The 18,413-nt window shown below is 46.0% G+C and overlaps 1 protein-coding gene across 2 annotated transcripts in view; it reads left to right on the top strand.

Annotated features, from left to right (window-relative positions):
- Positions 1-17,854, top strand: part of LOC143005322 (low-density lipoprotein receptor-related protein 1-like) — a 77,826-nt gene extending 59,972 nt beyond the window's left edge. The window contains exons 44-89 of one of the 2 annotated variants that reach the window (XM_076156661.1): positions 87-279; positions 1,074-1,199; positions 1,429-1,557; positions 1,653-1,772; positions 1,895-2,008; positions 2,099-2,248; positions 2,443-2,565; positions 3,125-3,241; positions 3,386-3,514; positions 3,665-3,787; positions 3,889-4,029; positions 4,283-4,470; positions 4,563-4,746; positions 4,827-4,912; positions 5,014-5,133; positions 5,235-5,422; positions 5,735-5,940; positions 6,033-6,221; positions 6,327-6,475; positions 6,577-6,670; positions 6,779-6,895; positions 6,980-7,099; positions 7,760-7,882; positions 8,013-8,138; positions 8,235-8,351; positions 9,041-9,147; positions 9,235-9,367; positions 9,479-9,601; positions 9,695-9,817; positions 10,298-10,435; positions 10,531-10,668; positions 10,745-10,864; positions 11,003-11,265; positions 11,366-11,547; positions 11,871-11,977; positions 12,080-12,199; positions 12,293-12,469; positions 12,948-13,088; positions 13,174-13,347; positions 13,474-13,635; positions 14,024-14,207; positions 14,299-14,406; positions 14,866-14,939; positions 15,035-15,128; positions 16,119-16,263; positions 16,569-17,854. In XM_076156661.1, the coding sequence (XP_076012776.1) occupies positions 87-279; positions 1,074-1,199; positions 1,429-1,557; positions 1,653-1,772; positions 1,895-2,008; positions 2,099-2,248; positions 2,443-2,565; positions 3,125-3,241; positions 3,386-3,514; positions 3,665-3,787; positions 3,889-4,029; positions 4,283-4,470; positions 4,563-4,746; positions 4,827-4,912; positions 5,014-5,133; positions 5,235-5,422; positions 5,735-5,940; positions 6,033-6,221; positions 6,327-6,475; positions 6,577-6,670; positions 6,779-6,895; positions 6,980-7,099; positions 7,760-7,882; positions 8,013-8,138; positions 8,235-8,351; positions 9,041-9,147; positions 9,235-9,367; positions 9,479-9,601; positions 9,695-9,817; positions 10,298-10,435; positions 10,531-10,668; positions 10,745-10,864; positions 11,003-11,265; positions 11,366-11,547; positions 11,871-11,977; positions 12,080-12,199; positions 12,293-12,469; positions 12,948-13,088; positions 13,174-13,347; positions 13,474-13,635; positions 14,024-14,207; positions 14,299-14,406; positions 14,866-14,939; positions 15,035-15,128; positions 16,119-16,263; positions 16,569-16,709 (6,426 nt within the window). In that variant the 3' untranslated portion in view covers positions 16,710-17,854. The remainder of the gene's footprint in view (positions 1-86; positions 280-1,073; positions 1,200-1,428; positions 1,558-1,652; positions 1,773-1,894; positions 2,009-2,098; positions 2,249-2,442; positions 2,566-3,124; positions 3,242-3,385; positions 3,515-3,664; positions 3,788-3,888; positions 4,030-4,282; positions 4,471-4,562; positions 4,747-4,826; positions 4,913-5,013; positions 5,134-5,234; positions 5,423-5,734; positions 5,941-6,032; positions 6,222-6,326; positions 6,476-6,576; positions 6,671-6,778; positions 6,896-6,979; positions 7,100-7,759; positions 7,883-8,012; positions 8,139-8,234; positions 8,352-9,040; positions 9,148-9,234; positions 9,368-9,478; positions 9,602-9,694; positions 9,818-10,297; positions 10,436-10,530; positions 10,669-10,744; positions 10,865-11,002; positions 11,266-11,365; positions 11,548-11,870; positions 11,978-12,079; positions 12,200-12,292; positions 12,470-12,947; positions 13,089-13,173; positions 13,348-13,473; positions 13,636-14,023; positions 14,208-14,298; positions 14,407-14,865; positions 14,940-15,034; positions 15,129-16,118; positions 16,264-16,568) is intronic. The other variant, XM_076156662.1, reaches the window with a different exon arrangement.
- Positions 17,855-18,413: the final 559 nt, after the last annotated feature.

The following is an 18,413-nucleotide window of genomic DNA, read 5'->3' on the forward strand; positions in this document are numbered from 1 at the left end:
GCTGGGTACTATTGCTCTGTTTGTTGCATGGAGGCATTTCCCTTGTTGTCTGAGGTTCATGACTGTAGTTATGACTCCCCCTATAGGTGGTATTGAAGAATGAGCCTGTCCATCCGTTCGGCCTGGCTGTGTATGGGGACTACATCTTCTGGACTGACTGGGTGAGGAGGGCCGTCCTGCGGGCCGACAAGTACACGGGAGGAGACATGAAGGTGCTCCGTGCTGACATCCCTCAGCAGCCGATGGGCATCGTTGCAGTGGCCAATGACACAAACAGTTGTGAGTCATCGGGAGGATCAGCGATTGTGTTATGGTTGTGTTGTGTGCGTGTCTGTGTTTGTTTGTGTGTTTGTTTCTGTGTGTGTCTTTGTTGAGGTCCACACTAGGTGAAGGATAAACACCACATTTGACATTGATACCGTATTCTCTTCAGTTTAGCAGTTTATCTATTTTGAAATATAACCACCACATAGGCTGTTGTTGATTGAGCGCACAGACACACGCGTCACCACAAACGCTCCTCTGCCGCAGCACAGCACTTAATGATGTGACAGAAGTAATCTAGGAGTGTGACACTGCAGCAGATGAGTTGCACATCTCCAGAATGGGAACGACCGACATTCACAAAGGCCATACATCAGCTCTGTATTACCACAGGCTGACACATACGCCTTCTGAATCGCTGTTTGTCACCTTTATCTATACCTCTCTGCCTCATTCTCCAACTTATCTGCAGCCTTTCTTTTTTTTCCACTCCCACACTGTCAGCCATCCTCTCCCTCAGCTTGGCTCATTCCCTCAGCTTTCTATCACGCCGACACCCACAGTGCCCATATCCACCAAGAGCGAGCGGTAATGGCCGTAAATCCCATTTAGATTGAGTCACTCTAAATTATGCATTAGGCCCAAGTGGAGCAATCTCAACGTCCACGCAGGGGTATTGGTGTGCGGAGATGAATGCATGTGTGGGTGAGTGTGTTTGCTTGTGTAGTTGGTAGTGTGGTCACAAGTAGCTACATAACACTGAGGATTGTGTGACTAAATTTCAGTAAACTTTCCTTATCTCTGCACAGGCGAGTTCTCTCTGTGTCGTGTTAACAATGGGGGATGTCAGGACCTGTGCCTGCTGACCTCCGAGGGACGGGTCAACTGCAGTTGCCGTGGCGACAGGAAGCTTTTGGAAGATAACACCTGCATAGGTAATACAAAGAAGGAGTGTTGGAGAACCGCCACCACAAGATGACCATCCGAGTTGACTTTCAGAAACAATTTTGATAAATTATGCAGATTCTAATTTACAGAAACTGACCTTAAATGTAGATGTGAAAATAATAAAATGAATATGATATGTTGGGATCAGGCTTTCAATAGATTTGGATGAATATTTCCCACAATGGTGAGTGTATTTTTCTGCCTTGTTGCTCTCAGCCGTGAACACAACGTGTAACAGCATCGACGAGTTTGAGTGTGGAAATGGAGACTGCATAGAATACAGCCAGACTTGTGACGGGACAGCTGACTGCAAAGACAAGTCTGACGAGAAGCAGTCGTACTGTGGTGAGTGCTGCCTCTCTCTCTGTAACAAACAGGTTGTTGTTGTCTGCGTAGTCTTGTCGACATTTGTAATTTGAGTCTATATTGTTTCCTGTCAGCCAACCGAGTGTGTAAGAAGGGCTACAGGCGGTGTGTCAATGGCCGCTGTGTGTGGCACAGCTCCTGGTGCACTGGACAGGATGACTGCGGAGATAATTCGGATGAGCTTTTCTGCAACGGTGAGTCGAACCTTCTAATCAGATAAGATTTCCCCATCCACAGTCTTTCAATATTTTAAGCCAGAACTATGCTCTGCCGCATTACCGCAATCACTGCCATCTGTCTCGTTTGTGCGTGTCAGCCACACTGTGCACAGCCGAGCAGTTCCAGTGCCGAGACGGAGGCTGCATCACCAATTCCAGCAAGTGTAACCAGAAAGTGGACTGCGAGGATGCCAGCGACGAGATGAACTGCAGTAAGTTCAATTTAGTGTCACGCAATGCAACTGACCAAAGCCAACACTTACTTCCAGGCCCCGGTGTAAAGTACTGCTCTCTTTCTTCAGCTGCCACCGACTGTTCCAGTTACTTCCGTCTGGGAGTGAAGGGAGTGACCTTTCAGAAGTGCGAGTTCACCACGCTCTGCTATGCCCCTTCGTGGCTGTGTGACGGCGCTAATGACTGTGGAGACTTCTCCGATGAAAGGAATTGCCCAGGTATTGTAGCAACCTCTCTAAAACGCCTTGGCCCTGCAGTGAAAAAGTCTGAGTTGTGTTTCCACAGATGGTTCACAGCTAATTTGAGTGATTGAAATGTTTAGGTGCAGCTTAAAAAGACTGAATAAAAAATGCAGTATTGTACGTTTAATTTTTTGTCTTTCATTTTTTGCTTTTGTTTCTCATCCTGTCAGGCACCGGGAAAACAAAATGTCCGACACCCTTTTTCGCTTGTCCTAGCGGACGTTGTATCCCTATGAGCTGGACGTGCGACAAGGAGAACGACTGCGAGAACGGCGCTGACGAGGCTCACTGTGGTACGTATGGATAAGCTGTATGTCCAGTACTTCATAAAATAATTCATTCAATCATTTATGTGTGTTTTTGTTGCTAATGGGCCAGGATGGGGTTAGGGCTAGGGTTAGGGTTAGGGTTAGAGTGAATGCAGGGTTGTGAGACTGATGGGTCGGAAGGGGTGGATATTTGATTGGATTGTTTCTTTTTCACCTTGTTTGCATGTGTATTACGTATCCTTTTTCTGGTAACTGTTTTTGCCTCTCTATGTAAAAAAACATTCTCTGATGTGACCGTCAGAACGATGGATTGATGTCTTGAAAAAGCACCAATGATGTCAATGTTATACCGTGACATCATTACTGGCGTTATAACTGGCTGTGCTTTGCCACCATTGCCATTTTCCTGGTCCACCTAATCTAGTCTAGTCACCTAGTCTTTGCTCTCACAAGTGTTTTTTTCTTTTCTTCCCCTTTATGTATAAAACAGACTTGAAAATGTTTTATCAACTCAATGCATATGCTCTGCAGACCACATGGCTTTGTTTTGTTCTCTTCACACGTTCCTTCTGCTCCCCCGTAGATAAGTTTTGTTCGGCCTCCCAGTTCGAGTGCGTGAACCACCGCTGCATCCCCAACCGCTGGGTGTGTGACGGAGCCGACGACTGCGGGGACAGCAGCGACGAGGACAGCAAATGCAGTGAGTGTGTCTAAAAATGTTGTCACATAAGCAAAGAATAAACAATAATGGAGCGGATGGCTCCCAAAATGCCTTTGTGCCTTTGTCTTTGGACACGTTACGATTCATTGTGTCCAAACTATCAATAACTTCCTTCCATCACAGAGACAAAAACTTGCAGTCCTGAGGCCTTCCAGTGTCCTGGGTCCCACATGTGCATCCCTCAGCGCTGGAAGTGTGATGGGGACAAAGACTGTCCTGATGGGGCCGACGAGAGTGTGAAAGCTGGCTGTGGTGAGTGCAGGAATAGAGTAAAAAATGTTTTGAAATCAGGAAAAAATGCAACAGGCAAAGGCAGAACATAAATCTCATTAATTTCAGCAATTTCTCGTTGTATTATGATGTTTTTCATTATTATCATCTTTTATCCATTTTGTGTCTCAGTATTCAACAACACATGCAGCAGCAATGAGTTCATGTGCCAGAACAGACAGTGTATCCCCAAACACTTTGTGTGTGACCATGACAACGACTGCAGCGATGGCTCGGATGAGTCGCTGGAGTGTGGTGAGTGGACATTTGTTATGGCTGATGGGGGAATTACAGCTCTACTCTGATGATGATCTTACCGTCTTATGACTTACTGTCGCGCTGTTCCTGTGCCGCAGAGTATCCGACGTGTGGACCCAACGAGTTCCGCTGCGCCAATGGCCGCTGCCTCATCCAGAGCTCGTGGGAGTGTGATGGAGATTTCGACTGCCACGACCGCTCGGACGAAGCCCCCAAGAACCCACACTGCAATGGCCCAGGTCAGAAGCACACTTGGTATCATTGTGATGTAAATGTGTCCAATTTATCCAGAAAGTTAACATTTAATGTTCAGAAATGTATACAGACAGCATAAAGGACAAACAAATAGTACAGCCAGCAGAACAGCCTGCAGAGGGCAAGAATTTCACTGCTGCTTCTGCTCTGAAAACAATGTCACCCTGACATTTTCAGACATTCTCTCTTCCTTCTCTTTTTCACCTTGTCTTTTTTTCTCTCTTCTCGCCGAAGCAGAGAAGAAATGCAATGACACGGCGCATGCCTGCAACAATGGAAACTGCGTCAACGACACATTGCTTTGTGACCATAAGGACGACTGCGGCGATGGCTCCGACGAGCTCAACTGCTTTATTAACGAGTGCCTGAACAGCAAACTGAGCGGCTGCTCGCAGCTCTGTGAAGACCTGAAAATAGGCTTCAAGGTAGGAGAGCGACCTGAAACACTGATTCAAGCTGTGTGACCCAGCTGTAGTCTTCTTTAACCTCAATTGTTGTGCGTCTTACCTTTTCACAGTGCCGATGCCACCCCGGCTTCCGTCTGAAAGATGATGGGAAGACGTGTGTGGACATAGACGAGTGCGCGACCACCTATCCCTGCACTCAGCGTTGCATCAACACGCACGGCAGCTTCCATTGTTTGTGCGTGGAGGGTTTCATGCTCAGCCCTGAAAACCCCACGATATGCAAATCCACCTCTGGTACGAAACGCCACAGCTTAAATAGGAGTGCTTACTTTCAGGTCTGTGTCCACTCATATGTAATGTCTTGTGTCCTGTAGACGAGGAACCCTTCCTCATCTTTGCCAACCGATACTACCTGAGGAAGCTTAACTTGGACGGCTCCAACTACACACTGCTCAAACAGGTTAGATTTGAGGAAGGTTAATGTGACTTTGTAATTCATTTGGATTTGATCCATTTTGCAATTAATGTTTTTGTTTTCCTTCAATTGCTGTGATTTGACAGGGTTTGAACAACGCTGTGGCTTTGGACTTTGACTACCGGCAGCAGATGATCTACTGGACAGATGTGACCACCCAGGGCAGTATGATCAGACGTATGCACATCAATGGCAGCGACGTTCAGGTCAGCTTGGCAGCAAGAGAGAGGACAATGAAATGCACTTAATAATATGCAAATTGAAAAACAGTACAGTGATAAATCTTAAGTATTTCATCATTTCTTAGGTCCTTCATCGCACATCACTAAGCAACCCAGACGGCCTCGCTGTCGACTGGGTGGGAGGAAACCTGTACTGGTGCGACAAGGGACGGGACACTATTGAAGTATCGAAGCTGAATGGAGCCTACCGGACAGTTCTGGTCAACAATGGCCTGAGGGAGCCGCGTGCTGTGGCTGTGGATGTTCGCTACGGGTGAGAATGACGTGACACGATGAGGATTTGAGATTAACAATGAATTGGGGCAAAAAATATTTGATGTCAAGACTCAAACTTACATGTCATATGCTGCTTTACAACTTAAAACGGGAACATGTTAATGTTTTTAAAGAAACTCGGTATTGAACCACATTGCATTTTTTTTATCTTGGTCAGTGCCAAACAAAGTAATCATACCTAAAGAATCATACCTAAAACACACACTTGACATATTGACTTTGTTCCCTCAGTCTGTTCAAGGTCTGATTTGTCATGAGCAATGAATCTAATGCAACACGTCCCTGACAGGTACCTGTACTGGTCAGACTGGGGCGACAACCCTCACATCGGCAGGGTCGGGATGGATGGCAACAACAGGAGTGTCATTGTTGAGGACAAGATCACCTGGCCCAACGGCCTGACTCTGGACTTTATCAACGACCGCATCTACTGGGCCGATGCCAGGGAGGATTACATCGCATTTGCCAGCCTGGACGGAACCAACAGGCATATAGGTAACATAGACAAACACAGACACGCACACACATTTGTCTTCTTTCTTCTTATTCTTATTAACTTGTCTGTCTTTGTGCTCGCACCTCTGCAGTTCTGACTCAGGACATCCCCCACATCTTTGCGATGACTCTGTTTGAAGAGTACATCTACTGGACAGACTGGGAAACAAAGTCCATCAACAGAGCTCACAAGACCCTGGGAGCCAATAAGACCATGCTGATCAGTACCTTGCACAGGCCCATGGACGTTCATATCTACCACCCCTACCGCCAGCCTGAGGGTATGACCAACTCCCTTGTTACCTGCTGCTATATGTGTCATCTCATCCGTGTCCTTGTGCCCTCCTGATCCTCTTTTCCGCCTGTGTTCTCTCCTTGATTTTCAGTGGAAGGCCACCCGTGCCAAGACAACAACGGAGGATGCAGTAATCTGTGTCTGCTTTCACCCGGAGGCGGGTACAAGTGTGCCTGTCCCACTAACTTTTACCTTGCGGCTGATGGCAAACAGTGCTTATCAAACTGCACTGCAAGTCAGGTGAGGCAGCTAAGATGTTTGCCTTTACTTTACAGATTATATGTCATAAAATAAAATAAATAAGAATGATAAGCCATTGTCTTCATTTTCTATCCGGTCAGTTTGTGTGCAAAAACGACAAGTGCATTCCATTCTGGTGGAAGTGTGACACTGAGGATGACTGTGGGGACCGGTCAGATGAGCCTGCAGAATGCCGTAAGTGATGAGTGAAGCCGCACAGTAATCTTCATCATTTATTACTTGTTAGAATCTTTTGTTTTCTTTTGTTTTCTGGCTGGTAATGTGTTGTGTTATTTGTTGAAGCTGAGTTTAAGTGCAGGCCAGGCCAGTTCCAGTGTGGCACCGGCATCTGTACCAATCCAGCCTACATATGCGATGGAGACAATGACTGCCAAGACAACTCTGATGAGGCCAATTGCGGTACATGCACCGACACGTGTTTATATCACATCAGTTTTACATAGTTCTCCCTATATTAAAACGTTATTGTATTTGTGTATCTAGACATCCATGTGTGCCTGCCCAGTCAGTTTAAATGTACCCACCCCAGCCGCTGCATACCGGGCATCTTCCGTTGCAATGGACAGGACAACTGCGGAGAGGGAGAAGATGAGAAGGACTGTCGTGAGTCTTATTGCAATGTTCTTCTAGTTCCACGACCCTGATAAGGATGGCGATGTTGGCGAAACTCTCTCCAAACAATCTTAGTCCAACCTTACCTTTCTTCTAGTTACACCCCATGTAGTCAGCAGTGTACACAAGAAAAGTTTGGGTTAACATATTAATAATTCCCATGAAAAGAGTGTGTTAATTTGACTGATTCCAATCTTCTATCTCCATACTTAACATGAACATAATTAACTCTCACAGTATGTGTTAATGTCATTAGCCAATAATGTCACTCTTACACTTAAACATAATCCAACATCTTGTGCACAAGATAATGGAATAGCCTGATTACCATGATGTTTGCTGAGTAAACCAGAGGAAAAACTCAGGGGGATTTGACTGATTCTGTTAACTCTGCTCTAATGTAATCCTGAGGTCAGAATTTACATTTCAGTCCCCCAAGCTGCAGTCCTCTAAGAATAGCAGAATCCTCAATATACTGTCGTGTTTGATCAGTCTTTCAAATTTTTGGATTGGTATTAAGATCGCAGCTTCATAGCCTCACTATGGAACTTAAAGGATGTCATTAGGCAGCCTTTTCTCTTTGTTTACAGTGTGTTATGCAGTTGAGATGTAGTGTCGGGATGCGGTATAATGTGTCCGTCTCCTTTGCAGCGGAGGTGACTTGTGCTCCCAACCAGTTCCAGTGTGCCATCACCAAGCGCTGCATCCCACGGGTGTGGGTGTGTGACAGGGACAACGACTGTGTGGACGGATCTGATGAACCTGGCAACTGCAGTAAGCGCGCTTTATGAACAGATCACCATCCTTGGACTATTTAATGACCTCACCAATGTAACCGAGATATTTTGATGGAGTCAGTCCCCTGCCACATGCTTCTAACCGTTTCAACCCTCTGTGCTTCCAGCTCAGCTGATGTGCGGTCCAGGCGAGTTCCGTTGCAAGGACTCTGGTCGCTGCATCCCGGCACGCTGGAAGTGCGACGGAGAGGACGACTGCGGAGACGCCTCAGATGAACCAAAGGCGGAGTGTGGTAAGGAAACAATGAGGGAAGAGGGATGTGTAAAGTAGAGATTGGACAAGAGAAGTATGTACACACGTGTGCTTGCTGTTTGTGTTTGATGGTCAGATGAGCGGACGTGCGAGCCGTACCAGTTCCGCTGTAAGAACAATCGATGTGTGCCTGGACGCTGGCAATGCGACTATGACAATGACTGCGGTGACAACTCAGATGAGGACAAATGTGGTAAGTTCCCTGTTTGCTGTCTTTATTAGGGACACAGCTTGCTCACACAGTCACACCCACTGGCATGAAAAAAGTGATGTTGTGTTATTACACATGATCTGCTGTGAACATACACACTCCTCAGACGCAACAGTTTTAACGATTCTCCCTTCCGGCGTGTCGATTTGTCTGTTATCTGTACTGGAGTGTGCACGCGATGGTTGAGACTTGTGTTTCTTTTTGCATTGATCAGTCCTGTGTCCATTTGCACATCTCACATCATCTCATGTCTGTTTTGCATCTCTGGCCTGTCGGTGTGAACCAGAGGTAGGTGTTTTCACGGTTGCAACACAACCATCCACAACTCGATATTCTCAGTGTGTGCCCCTCCCCCTCCCGCCCCGGCTTGTTTTGTCTTCTGTGAGCTCTTCCTTTCCTTTTTAATCCTCCTAGTTTATCCAGATCCTCCATATGTAAGTTGAACACCCCTCACTGCTGTCGATCCTGTGATATGAGTTATCAGCCTCATTTTGTTGTTGTATTATATCTTGCTCTGAAGAGTCTTTTTGCAATCTGCTCTGCTCCCACCTTTCTCTGCCATTCTTGATTTCGAAAGCCCTCTCCCTGCTCTTTACCTTGACCCTGCTCTCCGTTTTCCCTTAAGTTTCCTCTCTCTCCCCCTCCTAACCTTCTCTCCCCTCTGTCCCCAGTGCCTCGCCAGTGCTCAGAGAGTGAGTTCTCCTGTACAAACGGCCGATGCATCGCTGGGCGATGGAAGTGCGACGGGGACCACGACTGCGCTGACGGTTCAGACGAGGTAGCGCCTCATTCTCTTGTCTTGATTGACTTTTGCTATTTGCCACTGCAGTTGTAGCGCCTAATGGACGTAATTGTTGTGGTGTAGAATGGCTGTGATGTGAAGTGTGACAGTGACCAATTCCAGTGCAAAAATGGTCATTGCATCCCTATACGCTGGCGGTGTGACGCGGATGCTGATTGCATGGATGGCAGTGACGAGGAGAAATGTGATAGTGGTGGTAAGAAATAAACACTAATTCTACACAAACTACTTAAATAACATTGGCTTTAACACTTACATCTATGTGAATATATGTGGTATAATTTATTCATCTCCCTTTTCCTCTCAGTGGGTAGACACTGTCCACTCGATGAGTTCCAGTGTAACAATACTCTCTGCAAGCCCCTGGGCTGGAAGTGTGACGGCGAGGACGACTGTGGAGACAACTCTGATGAGAACCCAGAGGAGTGTGGTGAGAACAGCTGCGCCTCGACTTAATGACAGTACACCTCAAGATCTCTCTCCGTCCTTAACATCTCTCTCTCTGTCTCTGTCCGCCCGCCAGTTAAATTCCAGTGCCCCCCCACGAGACAATTCCGCTGTCGTAACGACCGCGTGTGTCTGCCGGTATCCAAACGCTGTGATGGGGTCAACAACTGCGGGGACAACAGCGATGAACTCAACTGCGGTAACTTTACTATTATTGGTCGGTCAATATTGAAATGATTTAAAAGAGTTTGATGAGGTAACTGGAAGAATGAGCCACGCCCACTTAACTTTGGTAGCCAATTGTAGGAAAACTGTAGTGGAGATATAAAAAAAGAAAGAAAGATACAACTTTCGTTCAGCTTTGTCCAGACGTGATGCATATTAAACTTTTTGACATCTGACCCAAAAAGTATAGGAGGAGAACTTTCAACTTAGATTTATTACTTATGGTGGAGAAGTTATATAGTTCAAAAAGTGATTTACAGCACAACCATCAGACTGACCGATACCACAATGTAATGGCTTCTTCCCAAATTTCACTGAAATCCATCATCCTGCTAACAGACAAACACAGCCATAAACATGTTCTCATCAGAAAATGTATTTAGATCACAGTTTGTCTTTTACATATTGTATGATGGTTAAGTGATTGACCTCTGTGGTTCTCCTGTATCATCAGAGGCGCCTCCTGCCACAACGTGTCATAAGGAGGAGTTCCAGTGCTCCAACGGCCGCTGCATCAACTCCGTCCTGCGCTGCAACTACTTCAACGACTGCGAGGAATACGGCTCAGACGAAATCAGCTGCAACAAGAAAGGTGCGTTCGTGTCGCCGTATATATTTGCCACAGCTGTCGACAGTTTCACACCTACGCGCTCTCCGCATGCTCACCCGCTGCCTGTTTCCATCCAGACACGGTGCTGAACGACTGCCGCAGCAACAGGACGGTGTGTGGAGACGGGGACGAGGCGCACTGCGTGGTGAACGGCACAGACTCCTTCTGCTCCTGCAAGCCGGGCTTCCAGAATAAAGGACAGAACAGATGCGAAGGTGCGGCATCTTTTCAGAGCCGCTAACTGCTCTACGAGACAGTGCCTGTGTGTAACGTGCTGCTTGTGCTCGACAGATACCAACGAGTGTAAGCAGTTTGGCGTGTGTTCCCACATCTGCAACAACACCAAGGGTTCCTACAAGTGCAGCTGCCACATGTACTTCACCAGAATCAATGATACCTGCAAGGCTGATGGTGAGTACCTCTAACATAACCTCCATAGTTCCTGTTTGTCTATTAATATACAATATGAATTGATAAGTGATGTACCGCCTTACGCCTCATATCACCCTTTCCCACCCTTACTCCCCGTGCGTCTCCTCTTCCTCACAGCTCTGAGGCAGGTGCTCTACATTGCCGACGACAACGAGATCCGCAGCCTGGACCCTGGCATGCCAAACTGGCGCTACGAGCAGGTCTTCCAAGGAGATGCCAACGTGCGCATCGACGCCATGGACCTGCACGTGAAGACCAACCGCATCTACTGGACTAACTGGCACACAGGACGCATTTCCTCCTATGAATTCCCGTTCCCCTCCTCGCTTAATAACAACCGAGACCGCCGCCAGAGTGACTCCAGGGTGATGAACCTGGAGGTAAGTACACGCACTTGTGTGTGTAAATGGTATTACGCAAGACAGGTGAAGCAAGTGTGTGTGGGCTACACTGGTGTTTTAATTGAGTTTCTTTGTTTAGATCCCAGATCTGAAGATGCCCCGTGGAATCGCAGTAGACTGGGTGGCAGGGAACTTGTACTGGACGGACTCTGGTCGAGACGTCATCGAGGTGGCCCAGATAAGCGGAGGACGTCACCGCAAAACCCTCATCTCTGGCATGATCGATGAGCCTTACGCCATTGTTGTCGACCCCCAAAGAGGGTGAGCTGGGTTCAGGGTCAGACTCAATGTGTGACTTCAGTATGAGAAACTCTGGCATTTTGGACAGAAATTAGTTGAGCACGTAAACTTAGTCAGTGAGGGATGTTTTATGTGTTTGCGGGGTTGTTTTTGTATTTAAGAGTTTAGCTGGATGGAGAGGCCAAATTGTAAAGCCCTGCACTGCAAAATGGGTCAGAGGCATTGAACCTTATAATACTAAGGTTGTGAAGGACTGCAGTGCGGAAAATGACAAAAACACTTCAGATGTAATTATGATAAATAGGGGAACAAAGTTGTGCTCATGCGTTTACTTCTTTGAATAGGAAAATGTACTGGGCAGACTGGGGGAACCACCCCAAGATCGAAACAGCAGCCATGGACGGAACCATGAGAGAGACTTTAATAGAAGAAAACATCCAGTGGCCAACTGGTAAAGCAGACACACACACTTCCTCTTCTCCTTCAGTCTCTTTCAGTCCTGTGTAGTGTTTAAGATGCCTGACTTTGACTGAATACTTCTCTCTGTCTCCAGGTCTGGCGGTGGATTACTTCAATGAGCGTCTGTACTGGGCCGACGCTAAACTCTCCGTGATCGGCAGTGTGAGGCTGAACGGCAGTGATGCAGTGGTGGCTGTAAACAGTATTAAGAACAGTTGAGTGGCACAAACTCGCTTTGTGACGGTTCATGTAGAATCCAAGCCAGCTCGCTCGTATCCAGTGTTTGATGTACACTTTGTTCCTGCAGAGATCCACCACCCCTTCAGCATTGACGTGTTTGAGGACTACATCTACGGCGTCACCTACATCAACAACTATGTCTTCCGAGTCAATAAGTTCGGCAAAGGTCCCATTGAGAACTTGACCACAGGAATGAACCACGCCACAGACATCGTGCTGTACCACCGATACAAGCAGCCTGAGAGTGAGTGTGACGGACACAACTCCTGAAACATTCAAACTAAAATGAAAATGAGCCATAAAAGCTGAAGTTAGCAATTGACATAGCAAAACTGAAAACTTATTATTTTATTTTTACCACTATTCTTAACTTTTTTTGCAGTTTTTTCTGACCTTAAACTTAATCAAATAAAAGCTTAATGATGGAGCTCACCAGAGATAAATGACAATAGACAGTTGAAACCTTGTGAAGCTAAAACTAAACTGAAATAATGTTGAAATAAAAGTGACCAAAAATGGCCTCCATTAAAAGGATGACATTCAAGAAGAGAGAATTTAAGGTTTGTAGTGCTGGAAAAGGGCAATGTAATCGCAATGTAATTGCAGTAATGGAAGCACATTTTTTAAACTATTAACAGCCTCTTCCAGTTGTTAAAGTAGAGAGGAGTGATTTGACAGACATTTCACATTATTCTCTCTCTCTCTCTCTCTCTCTCTCTCAGTGACTAATCCATGTGACAGGAAGAAATGTGAATGGCTGTGTCTGCTCAGCCCCAGTGGACCTGTGTGTACTTGTCCCAACGGACGAACACTGGACAACGGCACATGTGTGGAGTTGCCTACCCCCACGCTTTCTCCTATCTGTGAGTAGATAAGACCGACGGACATACACTACATGCAGACAGAGGGCGACATGTTGACATAAAAAATGTTTCAAACGCCCTACAGCGCCCCCCAGTGGCCCCTGCATTGTGCAGTGTTTGAATGGAGGAAGCTGTTTCCTGAACGCCCACAAGCAGCCCAAATGTCGCTGCCAGCCAAATTACGGAGGAGACCGATGTGAGATCGACCAGTGCAGAGACTATTGCAAGAATGGAGGCACATGCACACCGTCCCCTACAGGTAGGATGATGACATTCCACCACCCCGCCTCCTCCCTTATATAACCATAACAGGCGGACTGTCTCATACAAATATTACATATGTCCTCACAGGCTTTCATCCCTTAACTTGTCTTTCCATCCACAGGCTCTCCAACATGTCGATGCCTGACAGGGTTTACGGGTCCAAACTGTAATGTGCCCACCTGTAAGGATTACTGCAAGAATGGAGGAAACTGTACTGTCAGCGCCGGTAACCAAGCAACCTGTCACTGCCCCTCTGAGTTCCTGGGAGACCAGTGCCAGTACAGTAAGTTTTCCTCACCTGGCAAGAATCAAATGCGACTCTTTCTTTAGTTTCAATATTTAAGTGAATTCTGCAGCCGAGCGCTCACATACAAACATGACTGTACCGTTACATTTGCAAACTCAAAGCCCAGTTTAGCTCTTAATGTTACTGAAAGTAAAACTCCAACAGAAGCATTTTGTTAATAAGAGCTAAAACAAATTTTTTTTAAAAATAAAACTAGAAATAAAAAACTAAACTAGCAATGGTCAAAAGTTTAAAACTAAACAGACATTAAATTGAAGATTTGAGGATAATATTAAATTCAAAACAAATTAAGATGGGAAAAAAAACTTCAACGTCAATACAGAGTCCTCACTGGTTTTGTGTGTGTGTGTGTGTGTGTGAGCAGGTGGCTGTGAGGGCCACTGTCTGAACAGAGGAACGTGTCTGCAGAGCGCCGACGGCTCCAAACTGTGCCGCTGTCTGCCTCAGTACATGGGCAGCAAATGTGAGATTGACAAGTGTCACTACTGCCGTGATGGGAAGTGCATCCCCACTAACAGCTTCCAGCCTACAGGAGACGTCACCTGCATGTAAGTACACAGACACACACGCACCAACGTACATGCAAACAAAAGTTGTCAACCACAATGTGACATGACTCATATATTTTGTTTTCCGTAGCTGCACCAATGGCCGAGTCCAGCCCAGCTGCTACTCATGTGATACCAACGAGTACTGTGCCAATGGACAGTGCTCCATTAACCCTCTCACTCACCTTCCAGAGTGCAGGTGATCAGAGTGGCACACATATTGGTCACAATTAAGTGATACGACAGCAAGTTTCAAAATGATTTTCATGCGATTTCAAGTCCTAGCTATCTGGAGATATTTGCTGCTCACTTTCCAGGTCCAAAGTTTGTAGCATTGGCCACTATAGATCTCCAGAACACGATTCAAAGAGAACAAGTAATGAGTTTGGTTGGATACAAATATGTTCAACGTTGCCTCAGAAAGCAATAATGAAGAAATACATGACTTTGTAGCGGTCCATTCTACAGGCTATTGACCTGCTAGATGAAAAGCAAAGATCTCCAGAATGCGACAATGTACCTGAAAAGATGTCAGTTCAAGCGTAAATGTCCTGAAAATCATGAAGTTCTGTAAAAAACGCAGGCAGGTCGCTTCAAATTGGAATACATCTGTGTATCATGGCATGTGAATCTCATTATCTTCTCTTGGTGTGTGCAGATGTTCGCCTGGTTGGACAGGACATCGCTGTGAGGCAGTGGCAACCAGCCAAGACTCCACAGAGACGGGCGGACGTAAGTCACCATGCAGTCTGTGACACAACATGCAGGATTCAGATAGAATTAAGAAGACATTATAATGATGTGTCTATATTCTGGTGTGTGTTCAGGCACAGCCTCCATAGTCGTCCCAGTGTTGCTGCTGTTGCTGTTGATCCTGTTGGCTGTCGGAGCGTTGTTCTGGTACAGGAGAAGGATGAGAGGGTGAGTCCTCGTCCAACAGAAGGAGACAGACAGCAGAGACCTCTATTTGCTTTTTAACTCCCTCATTTTCTCCCGTTTCTCTCTCTCTTTCTCCCTCCTTCCGTCATTCTTTTCTTTCTGTCCACACTTCTCTCCACTCTGATCTCTGTAATGGCGTCTCTTCTGCTCCTCAGGTCTAGCCGGCCCCGCAAAACCGGCTCCAGGCGCTTGCGGTAACGGTTGCCAGGGTCTCACTGTCCCTTCATCCTCCGTCTAAATCTGCATCCTTATGCTCTCTCAGTCTTGCTCTCTCTCTTTCTGTCATCCATGAGTCTTGGTTGCTGTGCAGTGTTTGGTCCTGTGTTGAATGTTGCTCCATTCTCTCTGGATTATCTGAGCTGTAGCGCCTTATTGTAATCTCTCTAGTTTAAAGGCTCCATTTGCAGATGTTCCTCTGCCCCATTCAGACAGACAGTCCACCCCTTCAGGGGCTCCCGGGCAGATCTATTGAACATATGCTTTGAGTAGATCTGTCTCTGTGTCGTCCCTGAGTGGTTGCCCGTGTGGATCTTTCATCGTATGGTGCCATGTTGTACTGTATTGTGCTGTGGTTTGTTTTGTGGTGCCAGATGGATACTGTTGCAGCATTCTTCCAAGCTCAGATTGGAAAATGCAACATTAGAAATCCAGCGTTTGATGCAAATAGTTGACGGCATTGAGAGTTTTGTCTGTAACTTTTGATGTCCGATGTAGCCGTGTTTGCAAGGTCAGTGCATAGAGCCAGCCCTGTATCCAGACCCTCTGTCTGGATCTGCGCCGGGCTCCATGAATGCTGGGTTTGTGTAGATGCCTGTGTTGTCTTAGTTCCCTCAGCCTGGATGGTGGGGAGAGTCATGAACTGCCTCCTCCCTCCTTTCTCACAACATAACACGGCTGTGTGCTTGCTTGTACTGTTTAGGCTCCTGTAACCTAGATGTGTAATGTTGACTAAGGCTTTCATATTTTGTGTAGGGCCAAGGGCTTCCAGCACCAAAGGATGACCAATGGCGCCATGAATGTGGAAATCGGGAACCCTGCCTACAAGATCTACGAGGGTGAGCCCGATGACGATGCCGGGGAGCTGCTAGATGCAGACTTTACCCTGGACCCAGACAAGGTAGATACTCAACCCAATGCTCTCATTTAAGCGTCCAGTTTATGACCGCAAACCCAAGGCCAAAGTCATCAGAGTGTCGCCAATATAAAGCCAGACTTTTATTATCATTTACTTGAATTTGGTGATGTTAAGTAAGATTTATCATGCATGGACATCATCTTTGTCGTTTCTTTTCGGTGGAGGTGATAGAAGCAGTGTGTCTGATGTCCCCAGTCTTATGTGAAGCCCCTCTTTTTGATTGAAATGATATATATATTAAAAATAAAGAAAGCGTTTTGGTTCTTAACCCTCTTTCTCTCTCTCAGCCGACCAACTTCACAAACCCGGTCTACGCCACTTTGTACATGGGAGCTCACAACAGTCGCAACTCTCTGGCCAGCACAGACGAGAAGAAGGAGCTGCTTTCCCGTGGAGACGAGGAGCCCCTGGTGGACCCCCTGGCATAAGACTGTCCGGCGGCTCGGGTCGCACTATTCCAAACACACACACCCCTCTTTTTGCCTTTTAACAAAAAAGAAAAAAAAATGGATAAAAACACGTGAGAGAAAATTGATAAAAAGTGTGAACACTGTATAAAATGTACAAAAATGAAGGACTACTTTTGTATGTGATTGCAGTATTATATTTTGTTCTTTTGAGATTCCTCTGGTCAAAAATGAAATACATTTTCTATGAGAGATTTTTAATTTACACTTGTCCCATCCCCTTTACCTAAATAGCCACTACCTCTGTGCAAAATGAAATGGAAACAAGAAAATCAAAAGAATAGATGCTATCATTGGAGCAATTTTAATTTTTTATTTTTGTATGAATTGTATAGAGAAAACATTGTTCCATTTCACCAGTGCCAACTTGTTTGTTGTTTGTGTTTGACTTTGAGCGGGAAAGGCAAACTCAAAGTTTTATAAATCGGTACATATGTTGTCTTGACGAGTTTGTTGGCGAGATTGTGTGAGAAAGATTTACGATAGCACCGTTTGTGTATAGCACATGTCAAATGTCGATACCGGATGGCCACTTCAGTATTTCCACATAACTTTCTCAGAGAACAATGTTCATGAAATGATTGTTTTCTTCCTTGCACAGAATTCATATTTTACGGTCAAATGTATACTGTAGGCTGTGTACCGTAAGATGTAAAGAGGGTGTGCTTGTTTTTTTTATCACATCCTGTGACGTGTAGAGCCCCTGTGTTGAAATGGAGGATGAGAGGCTTTTTAATGTGTGTTTGGATGGAGAATGAGGACGTTGGTAATGGGTTAAACATTCCCGAGTGAATGATGGGTGAGAACCGCAGATTCATAGTGGCCGAGGCCGAACAAGCCTGGACAAAATGTGCATTGTCCTCTTAAAATCTGTTTTGTAATACTTAACACGCTTCAGTGGTTAAATTCTGCATAGAGCAGGCCAGGGTCTGGGGATGTGAGGGCACAGCCTTCACACTCTTTAGGGCACCGAGTTGTCCTTAAAAGAAGTACTAGTAGCTTTATTTGTCATGAGAAACTGACAAATTGTTAAGTGTTTTAGTTTTATTTCGATCTGGACCAAATTGCACTCATTGATACGTCAGATTTTTAAGAAATTGAGGCTGGTGTGTTACTTTTAAAAAGAAACTGACAAAACAATATTTTTATTCTTGGATCTGCCCCTGGAGACTGATTGGTGCCAGAATCTAGCAAGTTCTTCCATGGGATCTGCCCCTGCACCCTCCCACCATGTTTCATTTAGATCAGTTCATAACAAACCAACTGGTGGAAACAAGTGAGACGCAACCTGTTTGCTGGAGGTAATGATGGCGTCTGTGGGTGAGCAGCGGGGCTGTGCATGTACGTCCAACATCACAGCAGGGTCAGCACTAGCCGTGACAGGGCCGCACCAGAACACTGCACGACGGATGAAGTGGGCACCCTTTGTTCGGCTGGTGCAGGAGTCTTCCTCAGGCTGAAGAGGAGGAAGGCTGCGGTTACAGTAATAGCAGGAGGAGAAAAGGGTTTGAGTTTGGTCTTTTTCATTTCTCCCGTCCAGTTGATTTATTAGAGGATGACGCGGTCTTAAATGCATTCATTTCTTTTGTGGTCCTTTTTAACATTTCCGCCTGTTCCTGATATCTGTTCCTCCTCTGTGTGCCCTGCTGCTGCTAATGCTGCCAT

The sequence above is a fragment of the Genypterus blacodes genome, unplaced genomic scaffold (genome assembly GCF_046128005.1).
Source record: "Genypterus blacodes isolate CSIRO-AG114 ecotype Tasmania unplaced genomic scaffold, CSIRO-AGI_Gbla_v1 ptg000070l_1, whole genome shotgun sequence".
Classification (NCBI taxonomy): Eukaryota; Metazoa; Chordata; class Actinopteri; order Ophidiiformes; family Ophidiidae; genus Genypterus; species Genypterus blacodes.